The sequence below is a fragment of the Teleopsis dalmanni genome, chromosome 1, assembly GCF_002237135.1.
Source record: "Teleopsis dalmanni isolate 2A chromosome 1, ASM223713v2, whole genome shotgun sequence".
Taxonomy (NCBI): Eukaryota; Metazoa; Arthropoda; class Insecta; order Diptera; family Diopsidae; genus Teleopsis; species Teleopsis dalmanni.
In genome coordinates, this window is record NC_051846.1 from 17,192,313 (window position 1) to 17,205,268 (window position 12,956).

Below are 12,956 nucleotides of genomic sequence, written 5' to 3' on the forward strand. Positions count from 1 at the left end.
AAAAAAATTTTGTTTTAGTTTTAAAATTTTATTAATTTAATTATTTTCAAGTAATTTGGTTCTATTGCCACTCTGTATTGTTCAGCTTCTTTTGCATTAATTTTTCTGCATTTCCAGTGTTCTGCACATTAATTATGGTAATATATCACTAAATTTTTTATGTTACGTTTTATTTACTTATGACAATTCTGATATATAAGGTACACTTCCCAAATTTCCAACAGCTCCCATAGATAGTTTCGACCCAGCCACTTTCTTAGCAGCGTCTTGTACATCTTTTAACTGAAGACTTTCAATTGCAGCAATTAAGTTGTCAATAGTCAAAATTTGTTTTGTTAAAATGGCCTGAAGACCAATTTCATTTATAAGCGAACTATCAGTTGAGTATGACTCTAAAACGGCAGTTTTAAGCAGAGCTTTTCCACGATTAAAATCTTCGTCAGATACTGAGCCCGATTTAAGAGCACCGGTGAGACCAGCGACAGCCTACATTATTAAAAAATTATATATAATAAAAAAAAATTATGTTTTAAATTACCTTGCATATAACATCTGAATCGGCTGAAACAATGAAACCGAACAAACCAGCATCCGAATAGCTAGCATTCAAAGAGGCATATGATACGTTTTCATTACCAACAGCTGCAGATAAAGCTTTTCCAAAGCTACCATTAATGTTGCCATATTTCGTTGAAGTACCTGAACCTACAGCATGCTGCAGTACAGCAAATGCCAAAGCTTCCTTTTGACTTAATAAAGCAGCTCCTTGTCCGCAAACAGCAACATGAGCCTTATCTCCTGGTGTATCCTTACGAATATCTCCACCATAGTAGCTAGCATTAACTGATTTAGATTGACTGCCAGTAGGCAGATCTAAACTTTGTGCAAATCCAGAAAGTGTATTGTGGTCAATACCGACACCAACGACAGCACATCGGTTACCAGTAAAGTTATTTGCGACAAAATGCTGTAAACACTCGCTCGACAATTTACCAATTTGGAATTTAGGAATATAGATCGAGTTGCCCAAACCGGTGCGGAAAGCAGCTTTATGCATCAGTTCAACAGCACGAACCTAAAATCAACCAAAATGTTCAACGGTGATTCTAAGTTTTTTTTTAGTGCATTTACCTGTGGTGGCACCGAAGCAACCTGGTACTTCACACGCCCAATACTATCTGACAACTCCCAGGGCTTGAAAGTTGGTTCAATTACATCTTGCAAGTAACGTAGACCAACTTCAATTTGATCAGAAGTAGTTTCAACTGTATAAGAAACGATTTCGCGATCAGAGGTTGCTGTTAAACTACCACCTACTTGTTGGATATTTCGTGTAATGGCAAATCCTGTAGAGTTTTTGGTTCCCAGTCCCAAAGCGATGCGTAGCATATGTGATGCTCCTTGACTATCGTATGATTCGTTGCGTGCACCAGCGCTAAATATTTTAAATTACTTTACATATGAGAACATATATGGTATGACATATAAACGTAACATACCGAAACACAATAGACACACGGGTAACAGGCAGAAAACTATTCGCAGCTGCCACTACCACCTTGTTTCCCAAGACGCACGATTCAAAATCAGCAGTTTGGCCAACAGCTCGTGGACATGACACGGCCGATAAACCACGCTTCTGTATTCAAATAAACAAAATTTTCAATTAAACAAATGATCCCATAACCAATTTGCGTTTTACGTAACCACATTTTATCAATATTTTCAGTTGGTAAAATAATGGAAATTATTTGTATTTTTTTATAAAAAACTTACAGCAATATTTTGCAAAAAAGGTGCTCTGCTCGCCTTGCATGCCATTTTTAATCTTTATCGATTAAACTAATTTGTAAAATATTTGTGTTAGGATTTTTCGTAGGGAAGCGAACGAACTCTTCGTAATGCTCTGCACTTCAAAATGTCAAAAAATTGCTAGTGATGCCAGATTTCCTACAACAGCATCTGTTATTAAATGTTTTGATTATCTTCGGGTTTTTAACACACCATCGCATTTAAGTCATTTTCGCTTTTAGCTGAACAGAATATCTAAGGGCATTCCAAAGAGGTCGTTTTAGTGGGTTTCAAGCCTCACACAGTGGCTTTCGATAGTTTCCATGAACCGAAAAAAAAATTTTGTAGCATTAGTCAGGTTTGTTATACAAAATTCTTGCAAAGATTTTCTTCAAATGGCCATTCACAATAGAACAGTTTTAATCGCACTACATTGCTGCCAATGTAGTGCGATAGACTTATTCGTTAAGCACTTTCAGGAAAGTGGATTTATTTTTGCGAATTTTGTTTTTGCTTTGCATATTAATTTTTAGGCACCACTTGTTTTATTGTAGCGATCATATTTAAAGAATACACCTACTGAGAAAATAGGCGAATCATTAAACCTTTGTAGTAGATTCGGACTTTGTACTAAATTCTTTTTTAGATTTATCTCGATAAGCACGTAAAGTTTAGTTACATTTACCATACAAGATCCACATATAATTTATGTGGATTGTCTACTTATACTTGTTGTCAATATATTTATTGTTTAAGTCTATTGTATTAGTAAACGTTGCTACAAAAATTTAAATTTTAAATATTTTAGGTATAAGTTTCGACAAGCATGAAGAGAAAAGAGGCGATTCAAATTTAATTAATTAAAAATAAAAATTTTAATCTATTATTCAACTATACACTATATTAAACATTAAATTGCTTTCCTTTTACTTTTTCTTCACCGTAGGCTAATTTTGAATATTATAATATACAATTACCTGTGAATATTTGTTCCTGGCCATCATATGATTGTCTGTATAACATGACTGTTAACTTCTTAATCTTTGTGATTTGCTAAAAACTTGCCGTATTACTCCTGCAGTAATTTCGTAGCTATTCTTATTTTTTTTTATATATATATTAATTATGAAATGATATTTTTTTTTTGCTAGTGTAATAAACACTCATTAAAAAAAAATTGAATAATCTTGATAAATAAATAATAATCTTAAAAAAATGACAATTTTTAAATTTATTAATAATTAAAATCTTCTACATAACGACAAATTTTTCACAATTTACAATAAAATTTTATATACTCGTATTTGACACCACACATTAACGCTTTAATTAAACCACATATTTAAATATAACCAAAAGAAAATTATTTCGCTTTTTATGATTAATAACTTTAAAGGTACTCAAAGTAATAATAAACAATCAACAATAAAACAATAAAAATTCTCGGATATTATATAAATTTTATAAACGAATCTGTATATATTCAATAGTTATACATTAAAAATTTTATAAATGGAATATTTATTTTGATAGTGTGTGTGAACGTTAAAGAGAACAGCAGTGGCCATCCGCAGTACATTTTGATTTTATTTTCCATTTGCATTAGATTTTTTCGCTGGAGAATTAACATTTTTCAGGAAAATTTGTTGTTCGTGGTATACTTTTCTGTTTATTGTGCAATATATTAAATGTGATTTATACATTTTTATTAAAAAAATTTGCAACAGAAGTAAAGTAATTCATACATTAAAAATGGCATCATTCTTTGGAAGCCCGTTTTCCACACCAATCGGACAAAGAATTGGTAATTGCAAAATATGATTATAATCTGAGACTTAATAAAATATTAAATTAAAAAGAAAAATAATAACAATTACGTACATTAAAATTATAATGTGCAACAACGTAGTTTAAAGGGGCTGAGTGTGGACATGACGTTGAACTCGAATGTATATTTCAAAATATACATTTTTTATTAATTTTTCTTATTGTGGAAAAATAAGAAAATGAGAAAAATTAAGTAAAAGCAACAAATGATAAGTTCATTTAAATGTAGAGGAACATCTGCGCTTTTCCCACTACCTTGAAGTGGACATGTTCTCATTCCTAGGATGAATTAACACAAATATGAAATCCAACATATTTTGACTGATAACAGCACCGCAACTGCTATGTTAATTATTTGTTCAAACAAAAATTTTAATTGAGTCATGCAGAATCTAAAATTATATAAACTGTGTGAAAAACAGTGCCGTTGTAGTTCGCAAATCTAGTTTACACCCTCATACCCCACCTTCAGCAAAAACATTTCACAATACTTTTCTTATGAATATTAAACAGAAGATTAGATTACATTACTAATTCGATTTTTTATAGCTTCTGCTGATTAGTCAACTAAATTAAAGCATTTCCATAAACATTATGTTTAGTCTCTGGAAAAAAATGTTAAATTCAATATTATTCAATATTATATATTCAATATTGGTTTTAAAATACAAAAAGAATATATACATATATATGTTACATGTAATATGTGGGTTCATATAATATTACAAACAAATAGATATATATTTATACTTTTTGAATGACCACATACTCTATATGGGTTTCGCTGCTACCCGATTGCATATATTAGTCCATTAAAGAAAAACCCACATTCGGAACATTTGAATAATCATGGCATATTTCTGTTGTTGTTGTTGTTGTTGAATAGAAAAATCTTAGATTTAAGTTAAAATTCCGCGCAGAAATATTAGCCTTATAGCGGTTTTATTAATCGGCCAATGTCGGTAAAAAAACCATAATAGGAGACTTTCTGTAATAAATAACTATTGCTATAGATGTGAGGAAGAAGAAGAAGAAGTGCTTCACAACTTATAAGATTCCCTTGTGTATCTATGACTTCATTTAAGGTTTGAAATCGATTCAAAGCCTCAGACATTTAAATTATTTAAATGGATCCCAACGTAATCGAGTGATCTGACCTTACATGGTTAATATATATGTTTATAAAAAATAGTTTATATGTTGACAGATGACTACGATTGTGATGCTATACAAAATCTACAATCTACAATCTAATGATATTCATACCGACTTATTTCACCAATGAACCCTGAGGTTGATCTGATTTAATACTTACCAGTCTTAAAACACTTAATTGCGAAAGTTTAGACATAGTTAAGTGTCATGGTCTTAGAGTTAATTTGGTCATAAACATTTTGCAGGCTTCGTATTTTTGCTATAAACTAAAAGTCCAATGATTTTCTATAGAAATTTCAAAATAATTTATATTTGAAAGAGTTTTTTTTTTATTGAAGCGATCAAAACAAGTGTAGTATTGATTAGGTACAGAAGTGCAAAATATGGTATACCGTTGATCTAAATACAGTAATTTGATTTCTATGTCTATTTAATTGTTTTATATTTAGTATTATTTTTATTTAAATTTTTTATTTTGCTTTTCAGAACAGGCGACCGATGCTTCTTTAGCTTCAGAAAATTGGGCACTTAATATGGAAATATGTGACATGATTAATGAATCATCCGATACTGCTCGTGATGCTATGAAAGCGATAAGAAAGAGGCTCTTACAAAATGCTGGCAAAAACAATCAAGTTATCATGTACACCTTGACCGTGTTGGAAACGTGTGTAAAAAATTGTGGCAAAGCTTTTCATGTGCTTGTAGCTCAAAAGGATTTTATACAGGAGTTAGTGAAGTTAATTGGTCCTAAGAACGATCCTCCAGCTGTTGTCCAAGAAAAGGTGTTAAGCTTAATACAGATTTGGGCTGATGCCTTTAAGAATCAACCTGATTTAAATGGTGTGACGCAGATGTATATGGAATTAAAGAATAAGGGTATTGAGTTCCCTCAAACTGATATGGAAACAATGGCACCCATATACACACCGCAAAGGGTAAATAATATATACTAAATTTTATTGTCTACACTGGCTAATAAAATCAATCCTGAATTATTGCAGAGCGTGCCGGAAGTACCACAGCAAATTGTGGTCCCTCAGCAAACTAATCCTCCTACAGCCGTTCATGTGGGTCTTATTTCACTGGCATATGACAAGCCATCATTTTAATTGTTGTTTTTTATAATTTTAGAATAATGGTCCGTCTGCCCTAACACCTGAACAAACAACGAAATTGCAATCTGAACTAGAAGTTGTCGCACACTCAATGTCCATACTTGGTGAGATGTTAAATGAACTAAAGCCAGGGCAAGAAGAGGCTGAGGATTACGCTTTGCTTAATGAGTTAACTGCAACTTGCAAGTAAATATAAAAATAAGTTTTTAATAAATTTGAGCTTATGTTGGCTTTTCTTAATGTAGAGAAATGCAAGCTCGAATAGTTGATCTTATTGGTCGTATAAATGACGATGAGCTTACCGCAGAACTTCTACGATTCAACGATGAATTAAATAACTTATTTTTAAGACATCAACGTTACGAAAAAAATCGTTCTAGTAGTACTACAACTTCACCATCAGCTATACTCGGAGCAGCTATTGGCGCAACTGGCGCTGCGCCTGCAGCATCAACAACTGCTAGTGTTAATGCGCCTCCTCAAATTCAAAAGGAACGTCTTTTGATTGACTTAATGGAAAAGTCTGACAAAATGCAAAACTCCTTTAATCAATTCAGTAAGTGTTATTTATAAAGTTTGTCAAACCCATATATATGTTAGTACCCATATATTGGCTTATGTATTATGTATGTAGATATTTCAAATACTTCTAAACCACAGAATAAGGATGCTGATGAATTCGATATATTGGCTCAATCCCGTACTACGGATAGCAATAAGTAACGAACCATAAGTATATGCAATTACATTGGAATTTAATAAAATTCACTTTTTAGCAAAACTGATTTACTAAAAGACATTCCCTCAGTTGACGCAGCTGCTGGCAGCATAGGTTCGCCATTTAAAAAAGCGAACGAGCAACAGGTGGTAAATAAAGTGAGTAGTTAATTATTATTCTTACTTAAGTAAATATTTTATAAATTTTTGTTTGTTTCTGTTAATATTTTCGTTATTTTCAAAAATGTTTTTGGTTGTTTAAATAATATAAGAAGCCGGGCAAAGACAGAGAGATAGATGAAATGGAAGCATGGCTGGGTAATTCAGTAAGTAACACTGTTACTTTTACTTTTTATTTGATTATAAATTTATTTTCTCATTTTTCATATCGATTGGCAAATGTAAAAAGAAAAACATAATGTTAATATTTAAATAATTTAATCTCGTAAAGAAAATCACGTAATGATAGAGAAGGTATATCATAACATAATATGGATAATATGGATATTTTTAAAAATGTATATGTGTTAAAGTGAGGCGATGATTATACTTTAGAAAATGCATGTTTGGAATGCACTTTAAATGTAATATATTCTGCAAACTATCTAATTAATTAAAATCTTTAAGAAACAAGCTTTAAAATAGAGTAGGTAATCGAATATTATAATGTAGTATGTAGTAGAAATGGTTCCAAGGTAGTAGATAAGATAGTAGAAATGGTTCCAAGAGTGGCTGGATATATATAGCAACAAAACATAATAGCGAAGTGTATAAAATAAATTACACTTTTTAGGATTTTAGTTATAATAACAAAATAATTCTTTAGAAAAGTTATTTTCAAACTGAGTAATTAGAGAAATATGTAGAAATTAACCATTTTGATAGTTCATATAAAGATTTTATATTCAATTATTTTTTTTCTTCTATATAATATTAAATCAAACTAATATCTATATTTAATCTAGAGCAGATTAAAATTAGTAGTAGATATTTTTATTTTATTTCTTAGTCCACTTAAATTGATTTAAATGTTAAACTAACAAATTCCTTTTTCGATCATTTCATAATTTTTAATTTAGTTAAAAATAATAAAATTTTTTTCTTACTTCTGTATGAACTAAATTGTGACTATATGCGCTATGCATTTACAGAAAGAAATCGAGGGAATGGAAGAGACGCTCACAAGTACAGAGTTTGACAAATTTCTTGAGGAGAGAGCAGCTGCTGCTGAAAATCTTCCAACCATAACAGCTACAAATAGTGACAGTAACAAGAAGTCCACAAAAAAACCTAACGAAGAGGATTTACTCGCACTTTGAGCTTCAGAGATATTCTTTAACATTGTTTTTGCGTATAAGTTTAACTAATATTTATCGGACGTGATCAGCACGCAGAAATATTTAACAACATTTTTACACATTTAATATTTTTTAAAAATGTTAACATAATGTATATTCAAAAATATATATGAGTAGCATTAACCCCTAGCATAACGTATAATTTAAATTAAAATAACTTGTATTAATTTTGCAATTCCTATATATTCCAAAAATGTATTATATTTATTATTTTACATATATTTATATGTAATATTATTAATTGTATTTTTTGTGAGTTTGTTTTTGCGCTATAATTGTTTTTTATTTCTTTTTTTTGTTTTGTTTTCAGCATAAGTTACATTGTTAAATATTTGTTTAAATATTTTTATTTATTATTTATGTGTAAGTTTGTTGCTTATTTAATGTATGGAATCAATGTATTTTTTATGGTATAATAAATTATTAAATGTAATAATTATGTAAAATTAAAAATTCATAGATAATTGAATTTTTCAAACAAATTTTATTGCCTCATGTGCTGAATATAATTGATTTTACTTAAATGTATTGATACTTAAACAATTCCAACTAAGTTTTAATATATACATATATATTTACTCATTAAAATTTTAAGATATGAAAATATTAAACTTTAATTACTAAGGCAAAAGCCAAAAATAGATACATATATAAAAAATATGCATTAAATTCACATTAAATGTGCACTATCAATAAATATGTGAAAGCTTCTTGTGTAAAGTTGGTGTATCCGATACAAAGTCGGCTGCTTAGTCGGCTTCCGGGTCAGTGTCTACATCGTAGACATTGTTTGAAATATCATCATCGTCTACGTTTATTGATTGATTGCCACTGACATTATTTGACTGAAGTTTGTTAAGTTTTTCTTGTAATTCTGCAATTTTTGCTTTTTTGCTATTCAAGATTATAGCAAATTTTTTGTACAATGATACCTTTTCGTTACTTCTTTCTTCTAACAATGTTTGTAATTTTGCATCAAATTCCTCTAACTTTTCATCAGATTTCTGTAGTTCTTTATTTACTGGGCTTGAAGCAGATTCTCTTTTTACTCGTTGTGAATTTATGAATCCAATTGCATTATCTAATAATTCAAAATTGCTGTCAATTGGTGTCAAGTAGTTCATCAGATACACAATTTCGAAGTCAGTCTTTTTAATAAGTTTGAAGATCGGTTCTTCTTTTTCTATCTCGTATTCAAAGCTAGCAGATGCATTGCTGTCTGTGAATGCATATTTGCATTCAGATATAAATTTGTCCAATGGTATCTCTAATTCTAAGGCGGACTCAAACATTTCGTCTTGCCCGATTTCGACCTTGTAGCTTTTATTTGTTTGTGTATCACATAAAAGCAGTTCAATTGAACTTTCGAACCAGCGGCACTGTAAATAAATGTTAAATTTTTCATCTTCAGAAGATGTTGATTTTTTGTCGACTTTAATAAAAAAAATGTTCTCGGCCATTCTGAAATGAAAAGTGTAATAAAATTTTTACGACTAAATACAATATATTCAAAAGAAATGAGTGTAAAATCAACTCTGTTGCATCAATGGTTGGATGCAGTAAAATTAAGCTTAAAAATCTAACATACAAGATTATTGACTGTAGATATTGGAGAAACAGTGTGAAGAAATCTCTAACCCACACTGATTTTTATAACTAAGAATGATAATCGCCTAGTGATAGTTGAAATATAAACGCAATACCATAATTGCAATGCAGGTTGATTGAAGTAATTAATTTGTTTATCACTATAATTTGTTTATATATTTAATATAACATTTTATAATAAATTTTTCATTTGATGACATTATGAAATTCATTAAGTGTAAGGCGATACGACATACGTTAAAATTACCCAAAATTAACAAATCGTTTTTTATTTGGATTAAAAAAGTATCAAATACTTACTTGAAAATTCTTTTAATATAATAAATAATAAAGGATTTTATATTTTAAATAAAAGCGATAACAAAATTTTGAATACACAACCGGAGAATTGCTGCTGAACAGCTGACGAATTGTAGTAGAATCTACTACTATGCATGAATAGTACTTTTCTCTTTCCTTTTGTTTATTTTTCGTAGCAGCTGCTTGTTTTGTGTGTATGTGGTTGTATGTGTGTGCTATGCGGGCAGTTAAATTGTTTAAATAATTGTTTGAGGTGTAAACTGCCACTTGTAAGTCTTTTCCTATATAAAATTATTAGTGAATAATGTTTGTATATATATGAGGGATGAGTGAGTCTGATGATACTGATATTTTATTGCGAATACCTCCGAATTACTTTATGAAAAGTGCTGAAAAAGAATTGTTAGAACAAGAAAAACTCCTAAGTAAGTTACGCAAAGTGGACAGACGTCGTTCCCTCGGTGCCGAATTTGAAGTGGAGTTTCAAAAGATAAGTATTCTCACAGATAACAAATCAATGGATGCAGTAATTAGTGAAAATCAGCCTCCTCCACCAACTGCGGCATATAAATTTCTTTCACCTAAGAAGAAGACAGAGCTAAATGATATAAATTCACGCTTACATGCGCTGGCCGATGAAGATGTGAACCGTGTACCACAATTTGGTTCGGATATATCGTCAATTTCAACATCAAGCACAATACGAACTAACTTTGGAAAAAAGTGTATGAAAATAAAAGATAGTGAATCAGTTTTTGTACATTCCACACCAAAAAGTCCTATAGCTAATAATATCTGCGATAGAATGCAAGAAAATGCGATGCCTCAAGATGATGTAATATCCGAAATTAATAATTTTTTTGAGGATCGTCAATATTGCAATAACTATGATCATTATAGCGAAGACGTTCATTTGGAGTCAGAAATGGTTGTCCGTGATTCATTTGGCAATTATAATGATGATATGCAACTTCTATCATCACCAAAATTCCTAGGTTTGGAGCAACTAACAAGACATGAAAGCACAAATAGACAAGTTATCGGTAACAATCTCATCAGTTTAAGCGATATATGGGGAAAAAGCGGACAGGGTACAGCAATTGCTTGTACTCCAAACTTAACTCTTAAAGAAGAACAACTTCGGCGGCAGCACTTAGAAAAAATAATACGTGGTCTACAATCACGATTACTTGAATATCAACAACGTTTATCAGTAGCGATTGAAGTGGACCGGTCTAAAGACGCAGCGTTAACTAATTCACGAAGCGAGTGCAGAAGGCAAGTAGTTTCCTATTTACAAAATATGAAAGAAAAAACTATATATTATTTCAATTTACAGATTGGAATTAGAACTAAAGCAGATGCATGAGCTAGAGAAAAAATGGGATAATGACCATAGCGAATATAATGAAAAACTCAATTTATTACAAAAAGAACTATCACAAGCGGTTGGTTTGGTAACTAAATTTGAGGAAAAAAATGAAAAACTGGAAAAGGAAGTTTCAGACAAGTCTAGGTAAAAATTGATCCTTTCTTTTTTAGAATATATTTTTAAAAAGAAGTTTTTTCCAATGCTCAGAAAATATAGTGAGTGCAGTAATACGTACAAACAACAACTGGAAGAGTTAGAAATTAAGTTACAAGTTTGTCAAAAATCTGAAGAAATTGCCACAAATGAATTGAACAAGTTTAAGGATAAATATACAAAAGTAGAATATCAAAACGAAAAGGTAAAAAAATTTTAGGGAATATTTATAATACTAACACTATTCTATTTAAGTTGAAAATGCGGTGCGACGAATTCGAGAAGGATCTGAAAATGACACGAGAACAGAAAGAAATTTTACAAGAGTATCATAATAAGCAAAAAAATCGTGCAGATTCAATTGACTCACAAAAAAAGACATTACAGGAAACAATAGATCGTTTAACAGAAAATGAGGTTCGCTCTTATAAAAGACTATGAAATGATTTCATTTTATTGTAATTCCAGACTGCTTTGAAGAGAAAACTTGAACTGCAGCAAAAGACTCTTAAGACTCATTATCAGCAGCAACTGGAAAACGTCGTTGGACAAAAGCTAAAGGAGTTTCAAGCACAGCTTGACAAAGCTGAAGATACACTTAAGGCAGAGGCACGTGATCGAGAGCGTTTAATTGCTGAACGGGCTGTGAAACAATTGGAGCTGATAAATGAAAAAAATGAATTGGAATTAAATTTGTTGCAGGAGAAGAATAGTGAGGAAGTATCACTTTATCGTATTCAGTTAGCCAATGCATCAAAAAAAATTGAGGATTTAGAAACAAAATTAGATAATTATAGATCAAAACGGTAATTATACTTATTCTATCTAATTTAATTCTTATATTAATACGCTAATACTTATACTACATTTGTTTTTTTGGGTGTTTTTATTTTATTACATTTTAGAGCGGATATAGCCGAAAAATTACATGGTGTAATGGAAACTCAGTGGCAGAAAGCATTGGAGATATTAACTTCCCCTAGCTACCACTCGAAAGTAACTCAAACTGAAACTGGTTCAGAATCTCCAGAAGACAATGATAAACATAACACAGCAATAATAGAGATAAATAATACACCAAAGACTAGTAAATCAAAGAAAAATAATTCAAAAGAAAATAATTTGAACTTGGTGAGCCATAAGGAGCAAATTGCTCCTGTGGACAGGTTGCAAGCATACATTGAATTGGTAAGTTCAATCAAGTTAACAGTATTCAATATTATTAACTATTATGATTTAGTTGTTAAGTAAATCGCCGAGTGATTTCGAAAAATTGGATGAAATACTGGCACTTTCTAAGCACAAATCGTCTGCAAGTAAGTTAAATAAGTCTTCCAAACGATTTGGGGCAATTAATAAACCACCATGGAAGGCTTGACGAAATCTAATAGAAGCTGTCTTTGCACATTGCATGTCAAAAATAATATTTTACATTTTATATTAATTAGTGTTAATTGTTTATGTTGTTGGAGCGATTTTTTGTTAATAAATCGGAAAACAATTATTATAATTTTTATTTGTATATATTTATTGAAAAATAAATATTAAAACAATAAT

The 12,956-nt window shown here is 30.4% G+C and overlaps 4 protein-coding genes across 5 annotated transcripts; 2 read left to right on the top strand and 2 right to left on the bottom strand.

Annotated features, from left to right (window-relative positions):
* Nucleotides 1–7: 7 nt before the first annotated feature.
* On the bottom strand, nucleotides 8–1,931 carry LOC119671685 (cytochrome b-c1 complex subunit 2, mitochondrial). Its single transcript, XM_038082438.1, has 5 exons — nucleotides 1,777–1,931; nucleotides 1,500–1,639; nucleotides 1,132–1,435; nucleotides 539–1,075; nucleotides 8–486 (listed from the first exon to the last, which is right to left on the bottom strand). The coding sequence occupies exons 1-5, from the start codon at nucleotides 1,819–1,821 to the stop codon at nucleotides 178–180; spliced, it is 1,335 nt and encodes a 444-aa protein (XP_037938366.1). The 5' UTR covers nucleotides 1,822–1,931; the 3' UTR covers nucleotides 8–177.
* Nucleotides 1,932–3,320: 1,389 nt separating this feature from the next.
* On the top strand, nucleotides 3,321–8,124 carry LOC119667137 (TOM1-like protein 2). 2 transcript variants are annotated; one of them, XM_038076436.1, is made up of 9 exons: nucleotides 3,321–3,595; nucleotides 5,260–5,711; nucleotides 5,778–5,843; nucleotides 5,908–6,077; nucleotides 6,137–6,447; nucleotides 6,526–6,610; nucleotides 6,668–6,767; nucleotides 6,884–6,934; nucleotides 7,760–8,124. In XM_038076436.1, the coding sequence occupies exons 1-9, from the start codon at nucleotides 3,544–3,546 to the stop codon at nucleotides 7,925–7,927; spliced, it is 1,455 nt and encodes a 484-aa protein (XP_037932364.1). In that variant the 5' UTR covers nucleotides 3,321–3,543; the 3' UTR covers nucleotides 7,928–8,124. The 2 variants fall into 2 exon arrangements, with proteins under 2 accessions (XP_037932364.1, XP_037932356.1); XM_038076428.1 differs by having other exon boundaries at nucleotides 3,324–3,595; nucleotides 6,881–6,934; nucleotides 7,760–8,122.
* Nucleotides 8,125–8,600: 476 nt separating this feature from the next.
* On the bottom strand, nucleotides 8,601–9,902 carry LOC119667167 (DNA repair protein XRCC4). Its single transcript, XM_038076458.1, has 2 exons — nucleotides 9,875–9,902; nucleotides 8,601–9,427 (listed from the first exon to the last, which is right to left on the bottom strand). Exon 2 carries the CDS (start codon nucleotides 9,424–9,426, stop codon nucleotides 8,716–8,718), a length of 711 nt encoding a protein of 236 aa, XP_037932386.1. The 5' UTR covers nucleotide 9,427; nucleotides 9,875–9,902; the 3' UTR covers nucleotides 8,601–8,715.
* A 46-nt stretch (nucleotides 9,903–9,948) lies between these two features.
* On the top strand, nucleotides 9,949–12,890 carry LOC119667155 (centrobin). The gene is made up of 7 exons (XM_038076447.1): nucleotides 9,949–11,152; nucleotides 11,214–11,390; nucleotides 11,454–11,604; nucleotides 11,655–11,816; nucleotides 11,868–12,205; nucleotides 12,305–12,587; nucleotides 12,640–12,890. Exons 1-7 carry the CDS (start codon nucleotides 10,200–10,202, stop codon nucleotides 12,775–12,777), a joined length of 2,202 nt encoding a protein of 733 aa, XP_037932375.1. The 5' UTR covers nucleotides 9,949–10,199; the 3' UTR covers nucleotides 12,778–12,890.
* Nucleotides 12,891–12,956: the final 66 nt, after the last annotated feature.

Coding starts and splice junctions, on each gene's coding strand:
- LOC119667155 (XM_038076447.1), top strand. CDS start 10,200: ATGAGTGAGTCTGATGATACTGATATTTTATTGCGAATACCTCCGAAT. Junction 11,605..11,654: donor TAGAATATCAAAACGAAAAG/GTAAAAAAATTT, acceptor ATTCTATTTAAG/TTGAAAATGCGGTGCGACGA. Junction 12,206..12,304: donor GATAATTATAGATCAAAACG/GTAATTATACTT, acceptor ATTACATTTTAG/AGCGGATATAGCCGAAAAAT.
- LOC119667167 (XM_038076458.1), bottom strand. CDS start 9,426: ATGGCCGAGAACATTTTTTTTATTAAAGTCGACAAAAAATCAACATCT.
- LOC119671685 (XM_038082438.1), bottom strand. CDS start 1,821: ATGGCATGCAAGGCGAGCAGAGCACCTTTTTTGCAAAATATTGCT. Junction 1,640..1,776: donor CTTTTTTGCAAAATATTGCT/GTAAGTTTTTTA, acceptor ATTTGAATACAG/AAGCGTGGTTTATCGGCCGT. Junction 1,076..1,131: donor TTGCTTCGGTGCCACCACAG/GTAAATGCACTA, acceptor GGTTGATTTTAG/GTTCGTGCTGTTGAACTGAT.
- LOC119667137 (XM_038076428.1), top strand. CDS start 3,544: ATGGCATCATTCTTTGGAAGCCCGTTTTCCACACCAATCGGACAAAGA. Junction 3,596..5,259: donor ACCAATCGGACAAAGAATTG/GTAATTGCAAAA, acceptor TTTGCTTTTCAG/AACAGGCGACCGATGCTTCT. Junction 6,078..6,136: donor GAGTTAACTGCAACTTGCAA/GTAAATATAAAA, acceptor TTCTTAATGTAG/AGAAATGCAAGCTCGAATAG.